Source organism: Symsagittifera roscoffensis, chromosome 8 (genome assembly GCF_963678635.1).
Source record: "Symsagittifera roscoffensis chromosome 8, txSymRosc1.1, whole genome shotgun sequence".
Lineage (NCBI taxonomy): Eukaryota > Metazoa > Xenacoelomorpha > Acoela > Convolutidae > Symsagittifera > Symsagittifera roscoffensis.
In genome coordinates this window covers 2,646,447-2,661,513 of record NC_087069.1, presented here as the reverse complement: position 1 = coordinate 2,661,513, position 15,067 = coordinate 2,646,447, and the positions used below count along the sequence as shown (strand labels likewise).

The window sequence follows — 15,067 nt, the reverse complement described above, 5'->3', positions numbered from 1 at the left end:
ATTTCTAGCTTTAGGTCTACCACAGCCTGACCAATTCGGCCGCAATAGTGGTTTCACATGAACGTTTCAGGCTGGCTCTAAAAAACGGGCTTGCGTCGAAAAAAAGAGTTTTGCCCATTAATTTAATTTGGTCTGGAAGGTGGGGAAATAACACAAATGTTCTATGCTTAGACAGGCCAAATAGCCTTTCATAGATTGTCTGCGAATCGCAGAATCCTTATTTAAAACTACTGTTGGAGGATGTTTCATTTTTAGTTGTCGAGAGCTGTCGTTGGTTTGCGTATTTTATCCTCTAATTTTACTACTGGTTTTTCTACTGAATTAAGCAGTTTTTGCTATATTTGAATGTCATTTTGATTTGATGATTTTCTATTTGTATGTCATTTTTGGTTTACTCCTTTATGTATAACTGTTCGTCACAGAAACTATTGAACGTCTCGGTATATCAGAAACAATGAATTTATCTGATCATAAAATTTTGAGAAATAATCCATTTTTTCAGGAATGAATCCGTCGCCTGTTTCTAAGTATCCACACACATTAAGGTGGTGTGGTTTTTGTTTGCATGAAACAGCTTTAAAATTTAATCACCCCTAAATCGACTTTAGCTGTTTTCACTTGCGAGAGCAAGTGTCTTGTAATCAGGAACTAGACTTTTTTCCACAACTAACTCTACTTTCAAATTCTGCTGACCTGCTCAAAAGCTGTCATTTTAATTTCTTGAAAGTTTGAGTAAACATGTCTGTTAGTTCATTTGAGTTACAATTTTTTTCCTAATATATTTGTTTTCGGATTTGTTCTAGTTTCTGTCGACCGATTTTACATTTGTTTCAAATGCAATTTTTACTAGCGGGTACGCGTTTCAAGCAGTTTGTGTATTTACTAATATATTGCTAAAAGGAAGGCAAATTGCTCTCCCCAGAGTCTGAATGAAGTACAAACCAGATTATTTTCGAAAAAAATGTTCTTCGCTTCATCAGTGGCTAGTGTGTTTAAGAGTAATGAACGTAGCGAAGACTCTTATATAAAACTTGCTGATTTTTTTTCAGGAGAAAGTTATAAAATTTGTTCACGCTCAATTTTGATTTTTCGTGGTTTGACTTGTGATTTCTTTTTAGTTCAGTTCATTTCTATTGTTAAAAGGAAGGCAAACTCCACTATCGAACAGTCCAACTGTAAAGGTCACGAAAAACGTGATCGACTTCTAATTTTGAAAATGGAAATTAATTATCAGATTTACCAGCGAAATAAAAGTTTTACTTATTGATCCAGTTTTCTCAAATTGGGTTATTTTTTCAAAAAAAGTGCCCATCATACATTTCTCTACTAATTCAAAGAGCTTTAAGCCCATCTAATTTTTTATTCGAAATTCAAAATTTGAGGATTTTTGAAAAAAAAACAAGTTCATTACTCCTTGCGTTCATTACTCTCTTCCAACTGTCTGTTGACTATGTCTGTCAGTTGGCTGTATTCGTCAGTGGTTCGATTCTCGCAGAGGGGCATTAATTTTTCATACCTCATTAACCTTGCGATAAGCAATGGTATTGTAATCGGGTACTGGAATGTTTCCCGTAATTAACTTTGTTCACAGAACTCATTCATCTCCTGGACTCATCTTCTGACATGCTCAGTTTCTGAAAATTCAAATTAAACTACTACCATTTAAGTAGTAATTAGTTGAAGCACGTTGCAGGTTGTAAATATCTTTTCAAAAAAGCATTTTTTCGGTTTCGTGTTTTTTCCCTATTTTTTGTCGGTTCATTTTCCTTTTTTTAAACGCCATTCTTTTATCTGGTAGGGTTTTTATTGGCTTACTTTCTAAAGCATGGATTTTGTTCCAAATTGAACAGTTTTTTTTGTAGCTAGAAGTTCACAAATTTGTGAATTTACCAAGTCTGATTTTGATTTTTTCAGTTTTTATTTTGGGTTTTCCAATTTAAGCAGTTTTTTTAATAACTGAAGTTCACAACTTTGTAAACTTACCTGGTCTGATTTGAGTTTTTTAATGTTTAAACTGTTTCAGTTTATGTTATATCGACTTCCTCAATTTGCTGTTTTTTGATGACAAAATATATCGGTGTACGATTGTGCTTCAGTTTGGACGGGTCGTAAAATTTTCAAAACTTTGAGTTTGTTTAAGACAATAGTTTTGTTTTCGGCTCATCAGGTTTGACCCAAAATTTGTCGCCATTGTTGACGCTCGGTAAAAGCGATTTTTTAAAGGCCATTTTTTAACCTTATCAGATACAAACATGAGATTTTATAGCTGTAATTTTTTTCAACTTTTTCCAAAGAATTTTCAAGTATTTTCAACTAAATTTTTCAGTTTTTTTGTTCGACTTCTGTCTGTTTTTTCTTTCACTATCTTGTATTCACTATCTTGTAGAGCAATATGTTTTTTTTACATCGAAACTGTTGCGAAGCTCTGCATCGTCTCTGCGTTAATATTGTTATTTTCTCGGCGGTTTTTTGCTTGTATTTGCGAAGGTTCTAGGATTTCGTTCAGATCCCTTCATTACACCACGAACAGAAAGCGACACAATTTGAAAAAAAGAACTGTTTTTTCTTTATTAATGTGGTCGGAATTTTCTGTGCTTATTGCATAGCAACCGGATATCCTTGTTTATGAATTCTCGCTTTGTCAGATTTCTTTTGTGAAAATAGGCTTTTCATAGAAGAAATACGTGAATTTGTGTTCAATTCAATCTACCAGTGTGGAAGGTTCGGCTTTTTAAATAATAGATCTTTCACTTTTTGAGGCAATTGAATGCAGTAGGTGACTAATTTATACAGGAGCCATGTCATTCCCTTGTGGACAACAGCAATTGCATGGACATGGGAACCCCACTGAGCTCCAGCAGATCAGCCGAGGGTCTCAATGGGCCACCCGCAGGGGACACGGGGATGTTGGAGGCTCTGGTTTGCAAGCTGATCCAGTGTCTACATCAGCTGGAACAGTTTCCGGTACGAGTGACAGACCTGCAGTCCATTGCAGGTCCAGACATGTATTACCCCATGGAGTCCATGTCTCTCTCTCACAGTCTAACCCACCCGTCGTCCTCCTCCTCCTCCTCATGGGCATCTGCAGGGGGCTCTGGTGGGGGTGGGGGTGGGTGTGCGGGGGCAATCAAGTTCTTTAACACACACCAGCTAAAGTGTGTGCTGGAACGACACCCGTGCTGTAAGAATGGTGCTAAGCAGTGGAAGGGCGGCCCAGTCAGAATAGACCCGCTGGCCCAGATTCATTCAGTGGAGAAGTTCCTGCTCGCCAAAGGTATATACACTATTCAAAATACAGCAGATAAACCAAAATGTACACCATACAAATCAAATGTCTTCAAACTTCACTCAGGAAGTTTTCAGACTTGAAAAAAAAACTACAAATTCATTTCCGCCAAATTGCGTATTAATTGCTCAATTAGCCTACCCGTGCGAAATTAGAGACCTTCACTAACCTAAGGGCGCCCTCTTTTGAGTTACTATTCGACGAAGCAGTTTGTCGTCTGTGAGTATTAAGTTAAAGAACCTAAAGAAAGAAACAAGCGTGGGTATGGCGTGGTTGCCTGATTGAAGAGACTGCATGGTCATGGCATCTTCCAACTACGAATTGATTTAAGTTGGATTGATTGGGTGACTGTGTAATATTGGTGTGATGTGTAGGAGTAGTAGGGGGAAAGGGGAGCGGCGGTGTGGGCATGGGTGAGCCTGAGCTTGACTCTGACGAGGACGGGAATGAAGTGCTGCTGGCCATGCTCACTGGGCATCACAGCAGCAGCAGCAGACACTCCTCCAACCCACAGCAGCATAGACTCAAACTAATCATAGGACAGACTGAGGTGAGTGAATGAATAAATGAATGATTGAGAGAGAGAGAAAGGCGGCCGCTCAAGGATTAATATTTGCTGCTATTTTAGCACATTCGTTTCTGGTCGACAGGCTCTAAAGTTTTTCTAAAGGCTGCAATACGTATATACTAATTTTGATAGGCTCTCCAATTACAAATGTGCAAAATGCACAAAGTTAGTGATTTTTTGTTTCGAAAGTGGGTGTTAATTGGGTTCACCAATGCAACAAAAAAAACTATTGGCCCAGTTTTCTCCATATAGATTAGTTTTACGAAAAAGGTATCGATCTTGATAAAACCTGGAAGGCGAAAGAGTTTAAACCTGAGAAACAAATCAATTTTAACATTTAGAGAAAATTACATCAAGCTTTCTTTTTAAGAGTCGATGAACGTTGTTTAGAATCTAATTTAGGTCGTGATGTTTTTTTTTTTCAGGAAAAAAAAGTTTTAAGTTTGTTCAAGCTCAATTTTGATTTTCGCGGTTTGACTTTTGATTTCTTTTAAAGTTCAATTCATTTTCTTTGTTGAAAGGAAGACAAACTCCACTTTTGAACGTCAAAATTGCAAAGGCCACGAAAAAGGTGATCGAATTCTAATTTCGAAAATGGATTCAAATTTCCAGCGGAATAAAAAATTTATATTTTGATGCAGTTTTCTCAAATTGGGTTAATTTATCAAAAAACTGTCAATCATAAGTTTTCTAGAAGTTCAAAGAGCTTTAAGGCCATCTGTTTTTCTCTTAAAAATTCCAAGTTTGATTTTTTTTGAAAAAATTGTAAATGTTTTTTTTTAGTTTCTTCGCGTTCATTGACTCTTTTCCAACTGTCAGTTGACTATGTTTAACTGTTGATGATATGCATCAGTTTGCAATTACTTTGTTCTTCCGCTTTTGGTCTCGCTGTTGCCTCGCCTGCCGTGGTCACTGGGTATATTAGTTTGTGTAGTCTTTTCCACCGATCTGACAGCCTCCTATACAATCAATCCATTTCCTGACAAAATTCTTTTCTTCGCTTCTTCGCCTTTTTTTCTCCTGTCCTCAAAAACATAAGATGCTATGGAAACTTAGTGTTTGCAGTGCGAATGATTGAATGAGCAGCTGTGTTTGTTTTTGACGATTGATGCGATGATTAGGTGCCATACGACTGGACAGTGTACCAGGCCATACACCAGCTAGGCCACAAACAACACATCAGCAGCAGTTCCACACAAATCAGCACCACTCACGACTTCTCCCTGTTCGGGATGGGGGATGGAGCAGGACGCAACAAACAGCAGGCATCCCACAGGACAACCAACATCTGGTTGAGAACCCACACGATATACTATGCAGCCGCAGAGGAGTGGGCGTCCACAGAGTCGGCCGGATCAGAGACCTCCAACGCTAACCAGAGTGAGCTCCTGAGTTGCTGGATGAGTGGTAGGGGAGCTGGAGTAACAGGAACTGGAGGAGAGAAGAGCCAGAGGACGAGTGGGGGTGGTAAAAGTGGGAGAAGTAGTCGCAACTCCACTGACCACCTGTGGAATGAGGGTCAGGTGCCTGGACTGCGGCAGGAGCAGCAGCAGACGAGTGCCCTGGAGGAGGAGCTGGATTTGATTGCGAGTGTGGCAGCTGCAGTGCAATGTGAGAGGAGAAAGAGCACGAGTGACCAAACAGGAACTGCAGCAGCAGACGTATCAGACAAGAAGAACAAGGAGAAGGAGAAGGAGTGTTCCAATAGGGAAGTGCATGTTCACTCTTCCTCCTCTTCCTTCATGCAGGACCCCTCGATCGAAGTGTTGCTGCTCCTCAGGGTGCTTCACTCTCTCAACACCCACTGGAAAACTCTGTATCAGGTATCCAACTTAATGAAATGCAGTGCAATCCTTGGCGCAATGATTAAGAGTCGATGAACGTAGCTCAGGCTCTCATATAGGTCGCGATGAGGAAAATATTAGAAATTTTTCACGCTCAAATTTATTTTTTCGCGGTGTGACTTTTGATTTCTTTCTCGAAGCTCAGTGCATTTCCATTGTTAAAAGGAAAGCAAATTCCACTATCGAACAGCAAAAGTCACACGAAACGTGATCGACTTCTAGTTTCAGAAGTAAAATTTAGTTATCGCATTTCCCAGTGGAATGAAAATTGTACCTATTGATCCAGTTTTTGCAAATTGGGTTAATTTAATCAAAAAAAGTGTTACTCATAAATTGTTCTAGAAATTTCCAGATCTTTAAAGGCATGTATTTTTTTGGAAATTCGGAGTCATTATTTGTTTTCTGTTTATTGACTCTTTTCCAACTATCTGTTGGCTATGTTTGAGTAAGTAAATTGTTGTTCCAGCAGCCGCAGTCAATATTGCACAGTGTGGTGTCCCCTTCCGCGCCGGCGGTGCCTGCTTCCTGTTTCCTCAGTGTCAAGTTACAGTCGAAGGTCTCTCGTCAGCTGCAGGATCCTCTGGGCGTGATGACGGGCGATATGCCCCCCTGGATTCACCACATCCCCCGCAAGTTCCCCTTCCTACTCGACTTCGAAACCAAGAGGACGCTGCTATATGTGACTGCATTTGACAGGTGATCAACTTCTGTTCTCACACGCTACTTCCACTCATGTTTTTAGTGTAGTAGTAACATAATTAGTGATTGTGTTGCTGTGTAGGGACAGAGCCCTGTTGCGTCTGCAAGAGATGGCGCAAACTGAGGGGGGTGGATCAGAGAGGGGAGGGGACGGGGGTACTGGTCAGGGGACTGCATCCTCCCACCCTTACAGACAGGACTCCTCGGACACCATCACGCCCAGATTAGATAGAAAAAAGGTTGAATAATTCCACTAAGGATATAGTTCACCTTATTAATGACCTGTTTCTTTTCATGTCACCATTTTATGAATACCAGTTTTGAAAATACTTTATAAAATATTATCTGAGAAATTAAGCATTATGAGAGCGGTTGTTGATCATATTCTACAGCGCTGAGTTACGCGTAACAGACAGCATGCAGAGAAATGGAACAGCATAGAGAAATGAAATGGAAAAGAGTCGTATTGGTTGGTTGGTCAAGTTAACTTTAGGTGACAGAAGACAGAGTATGGCTGTGATGTATTGTAAAGTGTCCTGATGTGTGTGTGTGTTGATGTGTAGCGTATCGTGACGAGACAGTGTGGGGTGGGGGAGGGGGAGGGGGGCAGTGGGAGTGGGGGAGTGATGTTGAAGGAGGCGGAGAGTGTGCTGGAGGAGATGGGCAGTTGGCGGGGTCTCTTGGAGCTGCAGTTCCGGGATGAGGTGGGCAGTGGTCTGGGTCCCACCCTGGAGTGGTACACTCTTGTCTCTCACCACCTCATGCGCACAGACCTCCTCATGTGGAGACACAGCACCACCACCAACACTACTCAACACACACCCACACACTCGCCATCCAGCCAGCCACCTGCCGCATGTCAGTACAACTCCATCATTTCCACGCGCCATTCTTTAACATCCCAATGAAATCTAGACAACACTTCAAACAACAACTTTTGCCACCTGAGTTGTACACTTGCATTAAGCAGGGTTGTTGGTACCGGGTCGTACATTTTTTCATTTCCATTTAATCAACTTGTGGACTCGTATTGCGTCTTGTAATTAGCAAAAAGGTATCTAGATGTTTCAATCAGGGAACTGGAACCTGATCTAAACTACATTTTATGATTGGATAATTTAGATATTTTACCAATGTAAAGTATTTAATATTAACCAATCATGATCCATCAAACTAACAACCCACTTATTTGTAAGTGCTGAAGTTACTTGTAATTTCAGCACCAGAGAGATTTGAATTTAACTTAGAAATTAGTTGGACTCTCCCGAGCACTTCAGCAGCCGCAATAAACCAGTATACCCTAGATCTATTGAGCCTAGCAGAGACTAGTTAAACAACCTGAGACTAGATAGTATAAGAGTAAGATTAGGATCGGTATTAGACTAAGAAGTTGCACGAATCTATCCGGCCGAAAATAAGATAGCGTGACGAGCAGACGGTGTACCCTATCCGAAATTACTCTATGAGTTAACCAACTCGGTCCTAACTCATCTGGTGCGACCATAAGTCTCGAACAAGACCTTAATAGCTTAGAATTAACCAAAATAGATTAGAAATAAGACAAAAACATTTACAAAATGTTATACGACAATAATTTAATCGAAATGTCTCTACGACTCAATAGATCAGAGCCAATATTCCGAACCATAACAGAACTACCCGGAATTGGAAGAAGACCTCGAACCAGAGACGACATACGACAAAGTAGAAACTTGCCATATAGCTATATGATAGTTCGGCAAAAGCCAACACAAACTTTTGTATTTAGAATACTACTAGCAATGAATTTAGATTTTCATTTGCAAACATAAAATTTTGAAGTCAATGTTCAAAATCATTTCAGGCGCTAAACAAAATTATTAATATACAATAACGATTGATAAAAAGATCTAAGATCGTTTTCCTAAAACTCTGCAGTAATATACAAAACATGTTTGAAAAATATTTATTGAAAAATAAAAAATAAAAATTAGTAGCATGACAATAAATGGTTAGTAATCATAAATCATCCTGTTGTTCCAGCTCCATCATCTAAAACATAACAGCAATCATAAACCCACTAATATCATCAAAATACTAAATCTTTCCTTTACACACATTTAAAATTTTATTAAAACTTAAATTCACTTAATTTTAAAACCAGATCATCAAGGCTTATCCTTGGATCTTAAATCATTTTCTACTTAATTAAATTTCAAATTTGATCATCAAGGCTTATCCTTGGATCAAACAGAACTACTTTGTTCTCCCCCACCCACTTAATTAGTGTCTAACGACCTCAAACGTCGATTCACTACCCAACCCTTTCTAAAGACCTAAGACTAATAGAAATTTTTAAACAAAACTAATCATTCAAATTAGGATAAACAGTGAAGAACTTCGGTTATTCATCCTTCACTTGACCCCCCCTCTTACCAGACCCAGGATAAATCTTAGACTTAGTAAGTTTAAAATAGTATCTAACGAACTACTCGCGTTCTAATTATACCTGAACCTTGTGGATCGATTTACTATTCTCCAACCCTTGAACACAATCACTACCCCTAAGTAAGATTAAGTAAGTTAACACCTTAACTTATACTAGCCACGAGAAAGTAAAAAATCATTCTTCGGAATCGATATACTTTTCTCTCCAACCCTGAACAAATAGACCCAGGTTAAGCTAACCAAAAAATCGTAAGAACTAACAGTTTAGGAAAATAGAAATCATTTAACAACCTTTTGCATCCGTCATCCTAAACCTTATGTCATTTAAAAACCTAGGAAATAAGCAAACAATCGTTTTACACAATTGTGAAATAGATAACAAAAAATACGACCTTGTAATCACACCTCATACACAAACAGTTGGATACATTCGAACAAAACGACAAACACTAAAAAGAAAAATAATAACGAAACAAAGACAAATAACACGAAAAAGATTTTCAAAAAATCGAAACGCATTTTCAGAATCAGAAACCAACAGTTTAGACGAACTTTACAAACTAAAAGAATCAATAGATAAAAATTGCCCACTTCACGATCAATTATATTTTTCTGACTCAGAAACAACTTCAAATTCATCAAAAAGAGGAAAAAGAAGAATAAAAAAGCAGTATAAACACAAACCAGTACATTTATACAATTGGAATCAACCAATTCGACACATTAATAATTACATATTAACAGTCATCGAACGAAAAAATGAGCTCAACGCACACCCCAGGTGAAGAAAGTCCAGATGATGATGAAATCTTTCCTTTTATAATAGATGCAACCACTGATAGAGGACAGCATATATTTTGCAAAAATTTACTATTAAATTTATTTGAACCCGGAATCAGTCCATGTAAAACAGAGTTCCCAGATGTAAAAATCAAAAGACAAATCATAGACCACTACTTAAAAGATATATGCAACATAACACAACAGTATGGAATCTACTCCATAGAATTCACCTCACCAAACCATAATAATAGAAAATATACAATTCAAACAGACGATCTTGATTTAGAATTTTCAAAAGTTTTTTCAGAATATATAAAAAGCATCCAATATCATAACTCACAAAGAGCAAACTCCATATTCACCAATGAAGTTTTCGCAATAATATATAGTTATATTTCGATATTAGAAAACGAAATCCCAATAACAAATGTCTCACCGACAGAAACATCTAAACATTTAAGAGTACGACATGAAATCACACTACTCTCTAGTTATTTAAACATCATTAAAGAAAATTTCACGAAAGACGACGTTTCACAACATACAAAACACGATCTACAAAAAATTTTGGCATGGTTCATAATAGATTATTTCACACACAATATTGATTTAATTGCACAAGCAAGAAAAAATTTTAGACCCCAAAACTCGAACGATGATACCGCTATCACAGAACAATCAGATTATGTTTGGGACCCCGAATGGTCTCATCCCGCATTTATAAGCTTCCCACAATCAATCTCAAGTCAAGCAATAAGTACGATATCTTACATAAGAGATTATGTAAAAGTAATACCATTAACCATTGATGCAACACCATTAAACTATAATACATTTTTGCCCGATACACAAAATAATAGTTTAAACTCTACAGTCATACACAATGAAAACCTCAATGGAACTAGGAATCTTACTCAACAAGATATCCAGACACCATCACACTTCATAAATGAAGAAATTGTACACACAACAACTACACAACAAAGTATTTCACCAATACGCCCAAATTTAACAACACCAAGAAATACAAATCCTTCACAAACACAGGTAACCTTACAATCAACCGTTAAACCTTCGGTTGCTCCTAAATATTCACATATGGATTACCAAACATACAGACCCATGACAATACCATCAAAAACACGCAAAACATTCACTAGAAACAACTTTGCAGACCATAATTATAATTATACACATCCATCAAAAACATATAATCAACCACAAAGAAATTTTAACCAATATACAAGATCTCGAAATTGGGATAACCCAATGACCCAACCTAATTCAATAAATTTCCAAACAAATCCTCCACAGGATCACAGTGAAAATTACCCATTTTTTCAACAAAATAAAAATAAAAAACAGACATCTTATCAAATGGATTATTTATCCTCAGATGATGATTTCTTACAACCAGATATATTTGCACCAAATACTCAAGAATATCGTAGACAAGGAATACAGAGAACACGTACAAATCATAGAAATTTTTCTCCACAACCAATAGATGCACAACATCAACAACCAATTCAACAACAAAATCTAATTAATACACAACCTTTTCAACCAATTCAACAACAAAATCCAATGACTGCACACTCGTATCAACCATCACAAATGCAAAATGAAATACCACTCCCATATTATCTCCAACAACATGAAATAACAAGAAACCAACTTTCAAATTTTTCTCAAATGCCAAATGCAGCAGAATCATTACAAATGACAATGAATCCATACCTTATGGGTGGATCATCAATAACATCAAACAAACCTTTAATGGTTTTCACAGGAACAGACCCTGAATACTCTGTAGAAGATTATTTAAATGCAGTAACAGCAAACCTGATTTTAAATATTGGACCTGAACCAATTAATACGCCACTACATCAAAACTGGATACATCGACGCACAGCGTTAATACAAACAACCTTAGATGGCGCAGCCCAAAAATGGTTTTCAGTACTACCTCTAGAAATAAAATCAAACTGGAAAAGGTTTACACAGGAATTTTCAAAAATGTTTGACTCAGAAAGAAACAAACAACAACAAAGAGTTTTATGTAATGAAATTCGCAGATTACCAAACGAAACCATCAAGCAAATAGCAGTACGAATCGAAACACTAGTTCGAAAAGCATATTCACTAAATACGCACGACTATAAAAACACAAAGATGACAGAAATCTTAATGATGACCTTAACACCACAATTAAGGAAAATAGCAATAAAAAAGAGAGCATCCCATCCTTCTTCAATTCGAGAACCCGATTTAGATTTTCGAAAACTAGTAGACAAATTAGAACAAGCAGAAATCACGATGAAACTAGAAGAAACGGAAAATCTGAAATTACAATACGTTAACAGCATTGAAACGACTCCCACTAATATTAATAATATACAGGAATCAGAGACAGACCTCGTTGAAAAAATCACTGAAATACTCAATATTTACGAAAAGAACCCAAACTTTAAAGGCAAACCATCTTTCAAAAAATGGTGTAATTATTGCCGACGATACGGACATAGTATTTCCGAATGTAGACAAAAACAGCAAGACAATCAAAATAAACCTCAAAAATATAAAGAACCAAATAAATCATTCTATCAATACATGAAAAAAGATCAAAATCTACCGAACAAAACAGTCTACAGCAACAACAGTTCAGGAAAACCACTCCCGAACAATACAAATTATACAAGAAATCAATCACCATATAACTCAAGTTATAGAGGAAGATCACCAGAACGAAGAAACACGAATAATTCATCACAAAATCACTACAATAGACCAAATAGTCGAAATAACTACTCCAGATCAAATTCAAATACACAACGATTTGTTTCTAGATCTAATTCCCAATCAAGAAATAACTACTATCCAAACAACCAATCACGAAATTCATCATACAATAGGAATAGAAACTACTCCTATAATCGAAATAGAAGTTATTCAAACAACCGAAACCAGAATTACCCGAACAATCAATCAAGGAATAACTCATATAATAGATCGAACTATAACAGACCAAACAATAATTACCAAAACAGATCGCGAAATAATTCACAAAATCGACACTCAAGTTATAATAATCGTTATAGAAATTATTCCCAATCACCACACCGGAATAATAATAACTATAATAATTCTAATAATCGCCACAGAAGTAGTACACCTAAACATCAAAGACAAATCAATCAAGTACAGTCTAATCCAGAAACAACATCAGACCCTCCAGGTATTGATGACACAGTAACTAATACGTTACAACTCAATCAAATAAACTGTACATCATCAGATTCAGAAAGTGATACTGAAAACACTCTTTCTATCAATATGATAAAAGTCGAAAATGACTATGAATCTGTCATATATGAACAACCCTTTTCATCACACATATATGAAAATCAATCAGAATTTCTTCAAAATTATTACACTACACCCATAAATTCCACACCAACGACGCAAGAAACAAATGAGATTAACACCACAAATCAAACCAATAAAAATACCAAAACAAAATGCTTGAATACAAACCACATTTATCAAAATATACAAAAAGAACAACCCAAAGAAAAAATTTGGACAATACCCTTTCTTTTAGAAAGCCCAAGAAATAAAGAATTTCAACCACCAGACCTTGAAATAGATTTTTTAATTGATTCAGGAGCAGAATCAAACATAATAAACATCCCCACATGGAATGAAATAAAAACCTTACACCCAAAGCTAACACCTCTTGAAACCTCCAGCAAACTAGCAACAGCACAAGGATCAACATTGATAAACTACGGAAAAATTCAATTATTTCTCCTCCCCACCAGAACAATGGAGCAAAGCAAAATTTTAAATAAGCCATTTAAACAAATATTCCATATCACTGATATTAAATATAATATCATTGGAATACCATTTATTTCGAAGTATATACCAACAATTAACATACTAAATAGTAAAATATTAATCAAAGATAAATATACAAAAACAAAAGAAACATCCTTAACATTTTTTCAAAGATTAAATAAACAACCACCATTCTTTTCAAAATTCTACCCGATATTTAACCAACAAAGAAAACACCTAAAACCACTATCAGGAAATATCTATAATTTTTCAATCAAACAAGTTCACCAATATGATAAAGAACAAAACAAACAAAAATTTTATATGTCAGAATTTGAATTCAAACCTATTCACAAATTTTTCAAAATCACAATCTCATCCATAAAATATTTGAAAAATTCGAATTCCGATATCATTTCCTTACATGTCTATAACAACACACCTTACCAAGTAACATTACCTTTAGGACTTTTAGGATATTGTGAAACCAACGCTACAATATCACCAATACACGAAAAAGCCTATCGCGTAAATAATATACTCCAATTACTAGATATTTGCCAATCTACAATTCTTAATGAAGAATTATCTATAAATAATATAATAAGTAACGAAAACAGAAATACGGATTATTTCACAAAAACTCCATATTTCAAACCTACATTCAACATAAGTAACTACACAGAGGACCAACAGAAATTTTTAACAATGTTTAATTTCCAACATTCACAAATAACACAAGACGAATTCGAAAAATTAGCCAAACAGCTAATTAAATATTCATCAGTCTATGCAACATCAAAATTCGATGTTGGAAAAATCAGTTCATCACTACATCTCCCGTTAAAACCAGACGCAGTTTTCAAAAAACAGAGAGCAAGTAAAGTACCAATTCACTTACATGATAAAGTAAACAGATTACTCGATATTTTAGAACAATACAACATTATATCACCAGTTAATAAAGAAGAACAACCAAAAGGCAACACATTCATCAACCCCGTTATCATTCTAGCTAAAGGAGAATCATTAAAAATCGTTCTCGATGCTAGATACCTCAATTCACTTATAGATGAATCAAAATGTAATTGGCCCATTGAACCAATACAAAATATTTTAACAAAAATAAACGGCAAATACTTTACAACCGCCGATATGAATAGTGCATACAATCAAATGCCACTAGATGAACAATCACGACGTTTAACACAATTTGTTATCGGAAACCAACAATATGAATTCAACCGCTTATTCTATGGAATATCCATAGGACCAGCAGCATTTTCAGCTTTTATGAGCAAAATTTTTAGACCACTAATACTCAAGAAAAACGCAATCACCTATTTAGACGATGTTTTTATGCAATCACAAACAAAAGACGAGATGTTCAATGTTTTAGAAAAATATCACCAAATACTTCAGAACGAAAATCTGAAGGCCGCCCCCGATAAATCACACTTCTTTTTGACAAGAGTTAAATTCTTAGGACATAATATAGAAAGAAAAACAATCACTCCGTTGAAATCACGCATTGACGCTATTCAAAAACTTCAACCACCAACAAATAAAAAGAAAATCCAAGAATTTCTTGGAATGTTAAACTTTTTAAGTAAATAT

The 15,067-nt window shown here is 36.1% G+C and overlaps 1 protein-coding gene across 1 annotated transcript in view; it reads left to right on the top strand.

Annotated features, from left to right (window-relative positions):
- LOC134853223 (E3 ubiquitin-protein ligase TRIP12-like) overlaps positions 1-15,067 on the top strand; it is a 92,598-nt gene that overhangs the window by 33,376 nt on the left and 44,155 nt on the right. The window contains exons 11-16 of the mRNA XM_063869184.1: positions 2,794-3,274; positions 3,661-3,836; positions 4,976-5,677; positions 6,165-6,394; positions 6,480-6,636; positions 6,961-7,255. Of these exons, the coding sequence (XP_063725254.1) occupies positions 2,794-3,274; positions 3,661-3,836; positions 4,976-5,677; positions 6,165-6,394; positions 6,480-6,636; positions 6,961-7,255 (2,041 nt within the window). The remainder of the gene's footprint in view (positions 1-2,793; positions 3,275-3,660; positions 3,837-4,975; positions 5,678-6,164; positions 6,395-6,479; positions 6,637-6,960; positions 7,256-15,067) is intronic.